General features: G+C 44.8%; 5 protein-coding genes across 5 annotated transcripts; 2 read left to right on the forward strand and 3 right to left on the reverse strand.

The window, feature by feature from the left end:
- Nucleotides 1-111: 111 nt before the first annotated feature.
- On the reverse strand, nt 112-4,400 carry L203_104173 (uncharacterized protein; the record flags this gene model as incomplete). Its single annotated transcript, XM_066213561.1, has 8 exons — nt 112-161; nt 216-240; nt 332-349; nt 406-2,025; nt 2,072-3,079; nt 3,141-3,470; nt 3,530-3,670; nt 3,720-4,400. 8 exons carry the CDS (start codon nt 4,398-4,400, stop codon nt 112-114), a joined length of 3,873 nt encoding a protein of 1,290 aa, XP_066069658.1.
- Nucleotides 4,401-4,901: 501 nt separating this feature from the next.
- On the reverse strand, nt 4,902-5,390 carry L203_104174 (uncharacterized protein; the record flags this gene model as incomplete). The annotated part of the gene is made up of 3 exons (XM_066213562.1): nt 4,902-5,194; nt 5,250-5,326; nt 5,377-5,390. 3 exons carry the CDS (start codon nt 5,388-5,390, stop codon nt 4,902-4,904), a joined length of 384 nt encoding a protein of 127 aa, XP_066069659.1.
- A 458-nt stretch (nt 5,391-5,848) lies between these two features.
- Nucleotides 5,849-7,249, forward strand: L203_104175 (uncharacterized protein; the record flags this gene model as incomplete). The annotated part of the gene is made up of 6 exons (XM_066213563.1): nt 5,849-6,129; nt 6,178-6,272; nt 6,324-6,402; nt 6,447-6,555; nt 6,605-6,915; nt 6,958-7,249. 6 exons carry the CDS (start codon nt 5,849-5,851, stop codon nt 7,247-7,249), a joined length of 1,167 nt encoding a protein of 388 aa, XP_066069660.1.
- Nucleotides 7,250-7,542: 293 nt separating this feature from the next.
- L203_104176 (uncharacterized protein) lies at nt 7,543-9,731 on the forward strand (the record flags this gene model as incomplete). The annotated part of the gene is made up of 10 exons (XM_066213564.1): nt 7,543-7,638; nt 7,688-7,954; nt 8,004-8,147; nt 8,235-8,380; nt 8,435-8,521; nt 8,575-8,699; nt 8,757-8,921; nt 8,977-9,218; nt 9,281-9,619; nt 9,675-9,731. The coding sequence occupies 10 exons, from the start codon at nt 7,543-7,545 to the stop codon at nt 9,729-9,731; spliced, it is 1,668 nt and encodes a 555-aa protein (XP_066069661.1).
- A 112-nt stretch (nt 9,732-9,843) lies between these two features.
- Nucleotides 9,844-13,841, reverse strand: L203_104177 (uncharacterized protein; the record flags this gene model as incomplete). Its single annotated transcript, XM_066213565.1, has 15 exons — nt 9,844-9,945; nt 9,998-10,610; nt 10,669-10,975; nt 11,025-11,054; nt 11,113-11,346; nt 11,396-11,471; nt 11,525-11,682; nt 11,734-11,904; nt 11,961-12,132; nt 12,182-13,060; nt 13,108-13,194; nt 13,254-13,390; nt 13,440-13,559; nt 13,626-13,637; nt 13,694-13,841. The coding sequence occupies 15 exons, from the start codon at nt 13,839-13,841 to the stop codon at nt 9,844-9,846; spliced, it is 3,246 nt and encodes a 1,081-aa protein (XP_066069662.1).
- Between the last annotated feature and the right edge of the window lie 1,476 nt (nt 13,842-15,317).

The raw sequence follows: 15,317 nt of genomic DNA on the forward strand, positions 1-15,317 counted from the left end.
CGATTGCAAAAGTGAGGAGAGATGCACTATGCAAGCAATATCTACCAAAGGTCATGCATCATCATGATTCGTTAGGAGCAAAAAATAAATAAATTTGAATGCCCACATAAGCTAGTCGTCTTCTGTATGGTACAACTTTGACAATATTTCAGTGTCCATTGCTTTGTCAAAACTATTTCAGCGCTGCAGGTATTTTGCTACCGAGAGAGTCTTACATATTTCAATCCGAATCACCCTTCTCTTTCTCAATTACCTCGTCCTTAAAGTCTTCGTCATTCTCACCTCGATCCCCCCCCTCTTCAACAGGTATAACTCGCTTCGTTGTCCGTACCACTGGGGTTTTGAGGATCTGCGGGTTTTGTAAGCCTTTTCTGAGTCGCTGAGTTGAAAAAAGAAAGGGCACACTTCTTGTTTCAATTCTTCGCCACTGACTCCCTCACCTGCTTTCCCTACTTCGTGCTCGAGATCATCGACCACACCGAGTTTAACGCCTTTTCTAAAGATCTCTCCTTCTTCTTCAAGCCACATTCTGCTCGTTTTCTCCACAGGCGAAATCAATTCCTTGCCAGTCGTTTCCTGTACTTGAGATAGATTTTGAGCGTCTAGAGTGAGAGAAGACACAGGTGGGAATTTCATGTTTTCTTGAGCTTCCATCAACCCTCTCTCAATCTCTCTCTGCATGCTCTCATCAGGCAATGCAGAATCCGGTTCATCATTCTTCGGTCCCTTTTTCGTCATATCCGTGGCGATTTCATCGATAGAAAAGGCAGACACAGATGTAGCTCTAGTTGAATGAGAACGACGAGCTAATGAGCCGACATCGAGTTCTTCCGCATCAGAGTCATTATCCGAATCACCTATTGAAAAGTTTGGAGAAGATATCTCTAGACTTGAGACCTTTGCGTGATTATAAGCGGATTGGTATGAGGTGCGTGGAGATCCTGAATAGGATGGTGACGGTGAGAGATGTTGTCGAGGCTCCTCAAGGCTGGAAGAAGACAAAGTGGGTACGATTTCTGAGGGCAGCAGCACTCGTCTGACCCGTCTCTTTGGAGGATCAAATGTCTCTCCAAACTCCACCCGACTTCTTAAAACATCATTCAATTCCAACAGCTCTTCCATCTTCTCTGTTTCACTCGTTCCTTGGATGATCTCCATTAATCTCTCGTTAAGCACTCGACCATGATGATAGAGTGTTGCAAAGTCAGTGCATGTAAGGTACAGCCGATCAAGTTTTTCGGCAATGTCATTCTTGTTTTCCCCAGCAGATGTCCAGACTTCCCTCACGTTGAACCAATCTTGCAGAAGATTTGAGACCCTCACACTCTCTTCTATAACCCTTTCCACCGAGAGCGTGTAGACATATTTTCTTGCTCTCCCCTCAGGACTTTTAATAACTCTTTCTCTTTCCTTTTCTTTTTTCTGTTCCTCTACCTTTTTTAAATCCTTAACGAGTAAAGATTGTTTGATAGGCTTCCAAATCTCAGCTAACCTGGTGTTCTCGCTATTGCTAGTTCCCGTTTGTTGGGCAAGACTGGCGGCAAGTTCGGTATTACGTATGCAGTAGTGCAAAATTTCATGCAACAAGTCGGTCAGATGGAGAGATATTCTCGCTGATTGAGATAAATCCAAGCATCTCAATGTTGTGTTCTTCGTTAGACTTTTGCTCAGTGCCAAAATTCCAGCTCTGCCAATGGAATTCTCAGTGAGATCAAGATGTAACAAGCTTTGCGATCCGTCAAGACATTCTGCTAATCCGACCGCACCTTCGTCATTGACACCTGTTTCTCTAAGGAATAGTCGTTTGAGCGACTTGTTTATGCTAAGAGGTACACGTAAAGAAAGAACAGATGAAGGTGTCACACATGGGTTTTGCGAAAGGTCAAGTGTTTCAAGAGTAGTATTGTACTTCAAGCTCTCAGCTAATAATGTCAGACTGCTAGATGGGATGGAATTTGAACACAGATTGAGAATTTTTAAGGTACGGTTACGCTTGAGCACTTGAGCAATGTATGAGACTCCAGTCTATCAATCTGGTCAGTCTCGTCACTTAATAAGGTGGAGCCCTCACCTTGAGTTCATTGCCTTTGAGATCGAGCGTTACAAGTTTTCCTATTCTCTCTACACCTTCCAAGGCCTTCACACTTTTTGCTAAGGCCATACTAGTTGCTCCTGCTTGTGTCATCTTTGGCGTAGAGCCTGATTCTAAAACTGTTGACGCCGGTGTTGGAGGCAAATCCTTTTCGGCTTGGAACTCTTTTAATTGGGTGGAAGTTTTGGATAGTGAAACGTTTGATGCAGGAGCTGTATTTGATGTTGAGTTGACTGTATGAGACTCCTTAACTTTAGGCGCATACTGTGACTTTTCTCCTGTGGTACTCGCACCGATGACGCCCGAAGTATTCGAAAGATACGACAATGTGTCGCTAGAAGATGCGCTCATTCCATTTAATCCTTCCAAGCCGATCAGACTCCTGAGCTGCGACATGGCCCCATCAGGCCAATCTCTCAATATGAGCGCCACCGCCACACCGCCCGCCACACCTATCTTGTTCTTACGTAGACTCAGATTTCGTAAATTGGACGAACGAACAGCATGAGCAAGAGTTTCCAATAGAGGGAGCTTGGTGCCCAGACCGCAAGCGTCAAGACGGAGGGTAAATAGGTGAGTGTGTTGGGGGGAGACTGGTGACAGAGGCTTGAGAAGAGGTGCAGATGGAATGAAAAACCCGTAGGGATCCCGTTCGCTCTCTTTAAAATGAGCATCATTAACATCTTTACTCAAGACGTCTTGCACTGTCTTGTCCTGTTTAGGATCAATATCGTGTTGTGAGATCCCTTCAATTTCCGATTGTGAGTTTTTGGAATCTAAGGAGCTATCTGGTTCTAATTGATGTTTTGTTGGTGATGGGGATGCAGTCCTATGATGGAAATGTAGAGGCGAGATTGGCCGTGAATCTGGTGCTTGTGGTGATGTACCACATGAAACAGATGACAAGCTGAGGGATCGGCACAAGTACTCGATAGATTTTTTGTCCCAGGTAGTTTCAGAGAGATCAAGGGATTTCAAAGTATGAGCCTAGCCATTATTCATCAGTTTTCCGTTTTATCAATGTGAAGCAAATCAAAGGCTGACCAACCTTTCTCAAAAACACAGCCACCATTCTCCATCCCCCGCTTTTTACCTTTCTACAGCCCTTCAAACTCAGAGCCGTCAGCCCTCCGCTGACCAAAAGACCATGAAGAATAGCTTTCAACGCATCCTCACTTTCTATTGCACCTTCTTCCAAAGCCAAGCTTGTCAAACCAATATGCAGAGAAAGAACATCAGAAAGGGCAAGAGCAGAGAAGCGTGTGAGAGGGATTTCAAGACGTTGCTGCGGGGCTTCGAAAGGATGGCCGATAGAATGAGGCGTAACAGGTTGAAGAATGAGATGAAGGATTCGTGGTTTAGGTGCAGGCGGCATGGACTGTAACAAAACCGATGATGTTAGGGGCTATATACGACGCAGACCAACGACAGACTTGCCTCTAGGGCACGAAGAATGCCTATTCTAGGCTTCTCTTCTCTCCCACGACAAGCCGTCTCGTAAAGTGAGATGAGTCGTTGAGGTGTCCAATATTCTGGACCAACACTGGTAGATAGCAACTGTCGATGTGTATCCTCAACCTGGTCTTCTGATTAATATTATCCAACAGCAAATAAAGAAGATACGCACACGTTGACGGTCTTCAACGACTTTTTGTGACCAAGGTTCACAGGACGATGAGATTGGATAAGTTATACTCAAACTGGGCAGCACAAATGCAGCCTTTTTGAGAGGCTTTCCACCTTCGTCGTCTATCACTGATGCCGGACTCATCTCAGAAAGTACTGCAGAGCGCGATGAAGGTGATGTTTGCCGCGAGACTGAGAGGAAATTGGGCGTAAGTGTTTGCTGAGATTGAGGTTGGACAAAACGGTTGAAACCAAGAGCCAGCCTGCCACCAAAACTAGACAGTCCACCTCGCTGGCTTGCCTGACTTCCCTCAACTCCTGCAGACATTCTCGACGACGAAGCTGTGGGTGGCGCTGCTTCAGCTTCTCGTCCAGAAGACCTAGCTCCCGCTGTGTCGTCTGGCCCATCGAATAGCTTTGCCGTAGTATTGACAGCTCCACCCACAATATCCCTTAGACGATTTCCAAAAGTTGGTTTGGATGGTGGAGGCGGTGGCTTTAGAATGCCTCTTTGGGGTGGCGGAGGTCTTCGCTTGAGAAGTTGATGAGCAGGGGTCTGGTCAGAGTTTTGTAACTGTGAATGAGTGTCTCCAGCAGTATCCTCTAGGTTCTCCTCTTCTGCGTGTCGCTCTCCAGAACTATCATGTCCATCATTGAGTTGTTCTCTTGATTGCACAGACATTTCAATGCTCGGATATACGATTATAAAAGAGTTTTTGAAGAATGAGCTTTCGAAAAAAGACAAGGTTGGTGTTGGTATTTGGGACAGATTATACTTGTCAATTAGAGAATATTAGTATCTCCAACCATAGTTTTGTTTAAGCATCAATACGCTTCCGATCTTTGATGTTAAGTAAGGGAGCGCGTAGTTATTACCAGAGTGGGAGACCACAAAGGAATCCTGGATGTTGTAGGGTTTATTTTCTTTTTTAAATTTTACTTCTTGCATATTTAGAATTTTCGCAACTCAGACTGAGCATGGATGCATGCACTTGAACCTGGAAGGTTTTTCCAGACAACATCCCTATAAGAAGCGAGGAAATTCGAGTCGTCTAGTCAATCACGATGGAGTTCCATAAAAACGAATTCAAAATAGTCAGCCAACCGTCATACACTAATATCTGCATGCCAATGCCAAAGGTCAAGTCACAAGACTTTTCTCGTTTTCCCCTCTTACATTCACCTAAAAGCCTCGTCCCCTTCCTCCGCCTCTAGGACCTCCCCTACCTCTCACCCCTCTTGCACCTCTAGCTGCGCCTCTAACTTTAGCAGCTGCGCCATCCTTCTTTTTCTTTGGCTTCGGCGCGTCATCCACTAAGAGCGTATCCAGAGGCAGGGAGTCAGGAAGAATAAAGTATCTGATGTTGTTGCCTCGAATAGCGATAGAGTCCAGAGAGAGAGGCGGTTGGGATGGTGGCTGAGAGCGAAGGGTAAGCTTGATAGATTTGAGGTGGGTGTTCATTTGAGGATCCACAGCTGATTGGAAAATGTTAGCACTGACATGGATGTAATAAGTTGGGAACGCGCGCACAAGTGATTGTGCCGTGAATAACTGAACCATTTTTGAGCTCGATCGTGACCGTCTCGTTATTGAGCTTCATCAAAAACCTGATGACATTAAGTACAGTATCCATACGTTGGACCGTCGATGTACATACCTGACGAGCTTCATTTTGAAAGACGGAGTCGGATGAGTTGATAAGTCGCAAACGGTTCAAAGTATTGCAAGGAGATAGAGAAGGACGGAGTTATTCGGCATTTAAGCGATGTGGCAATGATGCCTACTACTTGTGTGCGTGTTTACGTTTTCACGTTCACAATTACCTATTTATCTTCTCTTCGTTTCTTTTCTTCCTTCTACTTCCGTTTTTCCCCTGCTTTTCTTCGACCTCTTCGCCCTAGACTCATCGCTGCCCGCTGCCAACTTGTGTTTGTTTTCTTTTTCAATTTTTAACGTTCCCGCCACGTCCATTCTTCCCTTTTGGTCGCATATTCAAAAGACTCACTATATTCATTCATATAGGTGGAAGCATTCGACAAATTGCCACCTAATTGAGCAGAACCTTGAAGGCTGCACATATCTCCCTTAACCACTGTTAATCTCTGTCATCTCAATGCCAAGCGTAAGAAATGCAGCCCTATAGTAACGGATATACCTCTCTCCCTCACTCACTCACTTCCACTCCTTCTCCTGCCCACTTTGCCCCTTCGCACCCTCAGCAAGGCTACGCACAAGCGTCTACCAAACAGCTCGTGGCACAAGGGCAACCAAGGTCAGCGCCACCGCTTCAACAACCTCAGCAGCAACAGGGTCAAGCTTCTCAGGCTGCTGTTCCAGATCAAATCAAAGTCCAGCCGCTTCTCTGTTCTGGTCATACGCGACCAGTAACTCATCTTCAGTTTTCTAATCTGTGGGTTTTCTGATTATTTAGCCATTGTTTACTAACTGTGATCCCTAGCTTGGACGATGGGACGTATCTTTTGATCTCCGCGTGCAAGGATGGCAATCCCATGCTTCGAAACTGGCTTGGAGATTGGATCGGCACCTTCCTTGGTAGATTACTACTTTGTTAAAGATCCACTGGTGGCTGATATAGTAGTACAGGCCATAAAGGTGCTGTGTGGTCATCTAAAATATCTTTAGATACCTCTCGTGCTGTCACTGGCTCTGCTGATTTCACTGCGTTCGTGTCAAGCGCTCTCTGTTCATTCCTGACAATTTGTATAGGAAGATTTGGGACACCTATACTGGTGAAACATTGCACACTTTCTCGCACAGTCACATTGTCAGAACAGTCGCTTTGAACCCCCAAGTCACTCCTCAATATCTCTTGACTGTAACTTAACTGTCTCTGAATTTTCTTACTAGGGCTAAAACAGTCATAGGGTGGTCATGAAAAAAAGATCAGATTGTTTGACCTCAACCGTCCCGATGCTTCGCCACTGATACTTGGCAAACCAGAAGGACCCTCATGTGATGGTATTATCCGTTCGCTTGTGTGGGATGAATCTGGCTCGGGCACTGTAGGCGTTTCCGCTTCAGAAGATGGCAAAGTGCGTTGGTGGGATTTAAGGACATTGAGCGAAGTTGGCAACCTTGATCTGAAAGAACCCATTGGGAGCATGGAGTTGGCACACGGGGGTGGCACCCTAAGTGTCACAGCTGGCAAAAATGTCCATTTCCTTGATATTCTTCGGTAAGCGTTTATATGAAAACGAGACAAAGCTGATTCAGATAGTCAACACCCACCAGTAACTATCTCTCTTCCCCATTCTCCAACATCTGCTTCTCTTCATCCGTTCCTTCGAGATCGTTTCGTTGCGGGATCTACGAACGATCCATGGGTCCGGGTATATGATCTTGATTCAGGTAAAGAACGTGAAGTGTACAAAGGTCATCACGGACCTGTCCTCTGTGCAAGTTATAGCCCTGATGGCGAGCTGTATGCTAGTGGGAGTGAGGATGGAACAATCAGGCTTTGGCAGACCACTCCGGGAAGGTCTTACGGATTGTGGCAGACGCAAGATTAGCTGCAGTAACGGGTTGTGGCCATTCATTGACAGTATTACGCGGGGTGTTGTGAATGCATTGTGCCCTTGCAATTTCATTATCAAATACCTAGGTGTATTCTAGCTTTGACGCTGTTTATAGCGAATGTAAAATACAACATTCATTACATCGCAATTACTTACGCACATCGTGCCTATTGAAAAGTGGAGGCCCAGATTTCATGTTCCTACAAGTAGCCATTTCTAATAACATCACTATTCACATTTCTTCAATTGTTTTTTGAGTATCAAAGAAAAGAAAAAGATAGAAAAATATGGAAGGCTTTGACTTGCCCATGAGTTTTGGCAAAAAACTCAACAAAGGGAATACAAGTCTTAAAGCAAAAGTTGAAAACACAAAGCGAACAGCTGTGAGCTTCGCAAGAATCGATTCAAGACTATAACTAAAGCAACCTACAGCCAACAGATTCACAACCTTCAATCAGAAGTGAGGAAAAAGAGATACCAAATCAGGATGCTTCAACAGCAGTTATCACCTCAGTTTCTGAAACCACAGATGAACAAAAAGGAAAAAGCCTGGATGGTCAAGACAACCTTGATCAATGGACAAATACTGGGAAGAGAAAGGCAGAAGATGATAGTCAAGATGAAGATCAAGAAAACCAAGAGGAAGAGGTGGATCAATTGCCCATTAGCCATGAAATTGTACTTAAAGATCACACAAAAGTAACAAATTGTCTCGTCTTCATTGATCAAAGGTTGACAGCTATCCCAGGTTGTTTCTGCATTGGCTGTGGACCCATCCGGTGCTAGAATAGCCACCGGCTCTCACGATTATGATACAAAGCTTTGGGACTTTGGTGGAATGGATCACAGATTGAAACCTTTCAAGAGTTTTGAGGCCAATGGGAACTACTATGTAAGTTAAGGATCTTCTTGTCGGGTGTTATAGTCGGATACCCTTGTCTGCATTCGCTTTGATGTGTTGATGCGTTCACGTCTGCAGGTACATGACTTGTCATACTCTCCTAATGGACAACAACTTCTCGTGATTTCTGGTACTTTTTATCCAAAAATTTTCAATCGTGATGGAGAGGATGAAATTGAATTTAACAAAGGCGATGTATACTTGAGAGACATGCGGAACACAAAGTACTTCTGTTCATTCCATTCAGGCGCTATGAACTCTAGCTGATACCATTTTAGCGGCCACATTGCCGAAATCACTGGTGGCGCCTGGCATCCCACTGATAAATCCCTATTCCTCACTTGTTCAAATGACTCAACGCTCAGGTAGATCACTTTTGTCTTTCATTTTCAACACCTTTATAATAGCTATCATGTAGAATATGGGACATCACCAATAGACGTAAACAGAAACAAGTAATTGTCGTCAAGTCCAAAGAACGAGGCGCAAAAACTAAGGTGACAGCGTGCGCTTGGAGTCCGGATGGGAAATGGATTGCTGGAGGTGAGCTTTTACAATCTTTTTGAGAAACAAAACAGCAAATACTGAGGCTCTGAATAGTATGTCTGGATGGAACCCTGCATGTTTGGGATACATCTTCGAATTTTGCAAGACCAAAATACACTTGTGAGACTGCTCACGAAAAAAATACAGAAACAACTGGCGTGGTGTTTTCACGAGACGGGACAAGAGTTGCTACCCGTGGGGGAGATCATACTGTTAAATGTGAGTTCTGCTTTCCTTTATTATGATTCTGCTTCATTAGACTGACTCGCAACAGTGTGGGATATTCGCCAGATTCGCAAGTCCATAGCTGTTGCTTCCGACCTGAAAAATGACTATCCTGATACCAACATTGTATTCTCCCCCGATGATAAACAGATTCTTTCTGGTACATCTGTACCAAAGGGTCAGAAGGGAAGTGTAGTTTTCTTGAATAGTGCGACGTTGGAAGAGGAAAGGAGAGTGATCATTGGCGAGGGGAGTGTTGTCAGGGTTCTTTGGCACTCAAAAATCAACCAAGTACGCTTTTTATATCATTTTTCCAGACGTCCCATGACGGATACTTCTGACGCAGAGTATAGATCTTCGCGTCACTATCTACAGGTGCCTTACATATTCTGTACTCCCCTCATCTATCTATCCATGGTGCTCTCCTTCCTCTCGCCAAGCTCCCAAAGACAACCGCTAGGGACCCATCATTCTCTACCGTCGACCTCAAACCAGTCATCTTCACTCCTGATGCTTTACCGATGTATCAAGATCAAGGCTATAGGGAATCGTTACACCAAAAAGAGAAGAAGGCAAAGAAGATGAGGCCTATGGAGCCTGTCTATGGTGCCGGACGGGGAGGAAGGTTGGGTGCGAGCGAGACGCAAAGCTTGGTGCATTCGTTGTACCCAGATACTGTCGGCTTCGAAGATGTGAGGCAGTTTATATTAATTGGAGTGAAAGAGATTCGCTGATACTTCTGAATAGCCGCGAGAAGCACTGCTCAAGTATGCTGACAAAAACGATGAAAAGAAAAAGGAATAAAAACCACTTGCTGTAGTTTTATATTGTTGGATGTAACAATTGAATCGCCCACAAATATTATAACACAATCATAAACTCTATCAATAGATGATAAACGATGAACGATGAATCATTACCATGGACCTCCAGTTTTTGGTACGCTACTTTTTTGCTTTGCATTACCCGATTCTCCACTGCTTAAAGTTCTTCGTGTAGAAGCATGGTAATATGTTGACTTCAAAGCTTTTGTCAGCAGTCACTCTATGTCAACGCAAAGAAAAACTGACAGGAGACTCAGGCTCGTCTCCTTGCTCATCGTCCTCCCACACATTACTTCCTTCCGGTAAGACAATTATGCTCTCTATTTCCCCTGACTTCCTCTTTTTGAGTGGGTTTGTTCGATTCTTAGGTTGTAAAGCTGAAGGGGATGGCGAAGGATCGCCCCATGGATTTGCCGGCAGACTCGATGTAGAATACGAGGGCATTGAGTCCGTTTGCGCTGGATGAGAGGAATTGTGGTCGTTGACATCAGCTCCTTGAGACCAACTTTCCGGAACAAGGGTCTGTCGACTTGCATCTAAGCTCGCTGACTCTGATTCCCTACCTTCACCAGCACCCCACCTATCCCCTCTGAGACGTTTGACGACTTTTCTTCTGAGACTTAAAACAACACTTTTGGTTCCTCTTCCGTTATCCTGGACATGCTTGTCACTTATAGCGGGTAGCCAGGGGGTTGGTAAGCTACCACTTAGAGCAGGGTGGGCATATCGTCGACGGCCGGTGTTGAGCACGCCATTGTAAAAGTTATTCATAGGCGGTTGGGAATAATCTGTTCGAGAGTCGGAAGGTGCTACGTAAAGTGTTTCGTCGTTCACCGCGTATCGCCTATGATTAATCATACTAAGGGATGTCAATAAATATAGCAGGATTATATGGCCACCTTGAGAAGCTAACAGACCTCTGACTCCGACTAATGCTGCCTTCACCCAAAACGCCCAAGACGCCATCGACATCTTCGCCTCTTTGAACTTCACATACACTACTGGCTGCCAAGTGTTTACTCAAAGGGCCAAAATCGCGCCACATGACCCAGCTTTTCCAAAGCGTATATGATATTAGTGGAAGCATAGCGATTGATGCGTAATAATAGAGTCGGAGAGAGAAAAGCCCAGTCATGAACAATTGGAATATGATCAGAGCCCAAAGAGTGCGGGCAAAGGTGATGCGCCAGGCTTCTCCATTAGACTCGTAAGGTTTGAAGTAAACTTCAGATGCCATTAGTAAAATGTTTTTCGCTCTCACGGCTAGACTTGCTAAATAACAGTTTGTATTTGAATACCAAATCTATGCCATGATCAGTATGCAACCCGATTTAAGTTGAAGTTGCAGAAAGAACACATACACCCCACCGCAAAGTAAGTGGCTCCAAAAACCAGAATTAATGGACTCATAACACTGAACACTAGAGTTATCGTAAACACCAATAACGCCTGTGGATATACCCAGCCATAGTTGAGCATGGGAGGCGCATTTGCTTCAGCATAATCGCGAGGGGTCCTTGTGGAGAATGCTCTAGCGAATCCCAAAGAAAATAAAGGACCGAGGTTGAGAAGTTGTAGCGGCATAAGACCCAGCGCTATGCTCTTTGAGCGACAGTAATCGGGACACTGCAGTGATAGACATACCCTGAAGCATTACATAGGACACCATAAAATTCCTGACATTTGAGCCTTGCAACGCTCTAGCCAGCTTTTCCGGTATCTACGAATTGTTAACGATTGATCGCGCAACCACATTCATCAAGAACAAGTTACCTTCATTGGCGTATCCACTAGATCCCTAACTAACGCCCAATAAGTGGATGTTAATAGAAATATGAATAACACTGAGACCACTAAGAATAAATGATATTTCTTCATCAAACTATATTCTGTCGCACTTCTGCTTTTGAAGGCTTGCATGTAACTTAACCCTTTGCGCTTATTAGCCTCTACGCCATCCAATGTTATCATGTTTAACACACATTCAAAAAGGAAAGGCAAGCAACCATTGAAAGTCAATAATGCCAGCAAAGGTAGTGAATTTTGCACAATCGTAGCTAGCCTTGGAGAAGCATCAATAACTTTTGCGAGCCATGGCATAACTTTCTTGATCTCCTGATAAGACAACAATGTCGCCAACGTCGACACTGGCACTTTTGAAACGATCAGTCTCAGGACATAACGTCAGTGGCGAAAACAAAAGGCCTACCTATCCATGTCAGAAGGAGGACAGCCATAACACTCATTATCACGAAGTCTCGTATTTCTGATTCGCGAGGTGACATGGCGATGTGAGACCAAATCACATCACGCGGTTCCGGAGCCGGGGTAGTTATCACTTGAGAATGTTGAGGATAGTGAACCACTTGGCATGCGATTTGCTACAATAATTGGCCTGTTAGCTGAAGGAACGAGACGATGTATATTTACAGCATCGCGAGCATCCTCAAAAGTGACAAATGCGGCGTGAGTTGCACCGAATCTCCCCTTCTTCCTCAGTTCTTTTACTTCCTCATCGGCCGCTCTATACTTCTTCTCCCAATGCTCTATGGCGTCAACCTTGGCTCCAAACCATCTGGGTCTCAGTGTGGGACGAGGGCGAGTAGTATGAATGTGGACATGCGAATGAGGGTGTGCTTCGTTGTCATGGGTGGAGGAATGAATAGAGGTGGTTGCACCATAAGTTTGGGGGGCAGTAGACAATAATGAAGCTGTGTCATTTCCTAGATCTACCAAATGTTCCTCTGAAACGCCTGCTGCTTCATCCTGTACTTGCGGCGTGCTTTTTCCAGAGTACAAATGTGGATCATATCCTTGATCATTCTTGGCAGGATTTCCAACCCATTCAACCCACGCCTGCTCCAACTTAAGCAAGGCATTTGTCCTTCTGTCCAGCACACGATCCAACAATTGAACCCCTCGACAAACGGAGACACTTTCGACAGGCCAATTACAAGACTCAAAGTACTCTGCCAAGGTCCTGTCACCTCTCAGATGAGATGGTAGGTTCGCAACGAGTACTGTGCGCGCCGAGACAGAGTGGATGAGTTGTAGACCAAAAGCCTGGCGGGCGAGCACAAAACGGTGGAAATTACGATGGAAGAAGGAGATGGAGAGAAAGGTAAAGAGGTAGGCAAATATGAGATGGATAGTCGACGACGTGGTCGGATCAAGAAGTAGATCGTAAAGGCTATTCTTTCGCTCCGGAGTTGTGGCATTGAGCATTTGATTGGGCCACTGCGGGAAAACCCGTCCATGTAATGAGAAGTTACCTGACGGGTCAGAACCACTATCGGTTGAACCATTTCTCTGCCCGTCTATCAGTCACTGCGCTCCAAGCAGAAGCATAAACATACGAATAGATTTAACGGGATGAGCACCAGGAGCGCCAACAGTGCTGATACACCAAAAAGACTAAATCCCATTCGAAAAAAGTTTAACAACTGTGACAGACTTCGTGTTGGCATTCCAATAGCGGTTTCGAGCAGAATAAATGACCCACGACTGCAGCATCAAGCCCAACGGTTTGCAACACCGTGTACTCGCTTGTCCTCAATGTTGGTAAGATCCAGCCCAGAAAACGAGACGTTGATGACTGCTTCTGTGAATCCGGATCATGAGCCGGCGTTGGAGAAAAATCTGAGCTATATAAGAATGTTTTGACCCACTACAGCAAAAGACCACAAACCTTTGAGCTTCGTTCGGCCCATATAAACTACTTCCCACCTCGTTCGCAAAAAACAAAAGACGAGAAAACTTGTGACGCCTATTGACAAAGACAACACAAGCTGGGTAGAGAACCAAGGGCCTTGGGACACATTTTAGCTACTTGACAAGACTCGAAATGGACCAAGACGATATGGTACAAACTCACCGTCAAATCGTTCTAGAAGCATGGCGTTACTCAGCACACAGGACAGCTCCACCCATACCTTGACTCACGGGTTGGTCCACTTCCAGGCGGTAAAGGTGCAGTCCCATTGCCACCATCGTCGTTCGGATCATCGATGGGCCACCAGTCTCCATCTTGTTCTGCCTTCACCCAACCATCCGCCAACAAGAGAGCGGCGCCAGTCAACAGCCAAAACATAACGTTTCTCTTTTGTCGCTGCTCACTGCGTCAATTTCTTGCGACTTGATTAGCTTGAAAAGTGTATTCATTTAAAGAAAATCCATGTACATATACGACAGACAACGGAAGGGGTGTGGGACTCCGCAGCGGAGATTACTTGAATGTCCGCAAAACAATGTTGATGCTATGTAAAGAGCCATCTCAATCTTTGTTTTCAATTAACATTTGCCAAAGCGATATGAAGAAAAAGCAGACTTTCTGACGAGCTGCTGCCACAATAGTTGAGAAACTGGACAATTTTCCTTCCAAAGTTCTACTAATACTCCAAGAGCTCCCAGAAAATCCGTTGGTGGATTCAATCAGCTCACTCTCGCCGGATATAGGGAAATCAAGTCTTTGTATATGAAATTTTGTGGTATCTGGCGGATTAGGAAACGGTATGATGAACGAGACTGTCACAATGCCTAACGAGCACCTGGACACTAATAAAAGAAAGTTACCATGGGATCGTCCATATACACAAAATCCACCAACAGTTGAATGAACAAGTAAAGTATCAAAACGTATTAGCCTGGGTGTGGTCATCGGCTCGATACTGCTATTCGCTTGGCTATTTCAGAATAACCCTTCAAGACAAGATGTCGGTACTGAATTCAATAACTTTGATCATAGGCCGTGGTACATACCACTAGAAAACATTAGATGACCTGCAAGAGAATCGAGTCTTGTACTATCATACAGTGTTGTATATCGGTCGAATGACAACAGCAGATGTTGTCTTGCACCACACATCTCGTGTCATGCGAAAAGGATTATTACTAACCCTTGAGCCCATCGATATTCAACTAATCTCGTACCATACAGAAATACTATCCGAAAAATCTTGAAACTACATCTTCACAATCAAAAACTCATACTGTCATCTTGACATCCACCAAACATAAGGTAAATGTGAGCTACATGCGTTCAAAACTGGCTGTCTACCCAGATGAATGTAAAGTATGTTTGATCCCTTGCTAAAAACACCTTCCTTAACAAGTTGGATGAGACCGGCCATGGACTTGCTTTCGTATACTGGGCCAATGATGAAAGTGTCGGTTTCTGCAACCACCAGAATCACATCAATTCCAGCTTCAGAGCTGCATATCCAGCAATCTTGAGTATATGTTCTTTGGGTGAAAAGTATGTAGCTGGAATAGGAGGCCACTAGGTTCATTCTCTTCCATACCCATCATCCAACTACACCATTCCATGCCATGTCCCGACATGCTGCTAGTACAACGCCTGATTCAGCCTTTGACAGTGAGTGTCCTTGAGATCTCTACGCTAATTTCCCCTCGACTAGCTTTGGAAACTCAAGAACTTGACAAAGGGAGCATCCGTTGTGATTGAAAAGCTGAAAGGAAGCAGCGTTATGATATTTGCTCCTGGCAAGACGATGAAAGGTGGATGCTAATCAAGGCTCCCATCTGAGAAGACATTTCTGCGTATAAA

This window comes from Cryptococcus depauperatus, chromosome 5, assembly GCF_001720195.1.
Source record: "Cryptococcus depauperatus CBS 7841 chromosome 5, complete sequence".
NCBI lineage: Eukaryota > Fungi > Basidiomycota > Tremellomycetes > Tremellales > Cryptococcaceae > Cryptococcus > Cryptococcus depauperatus.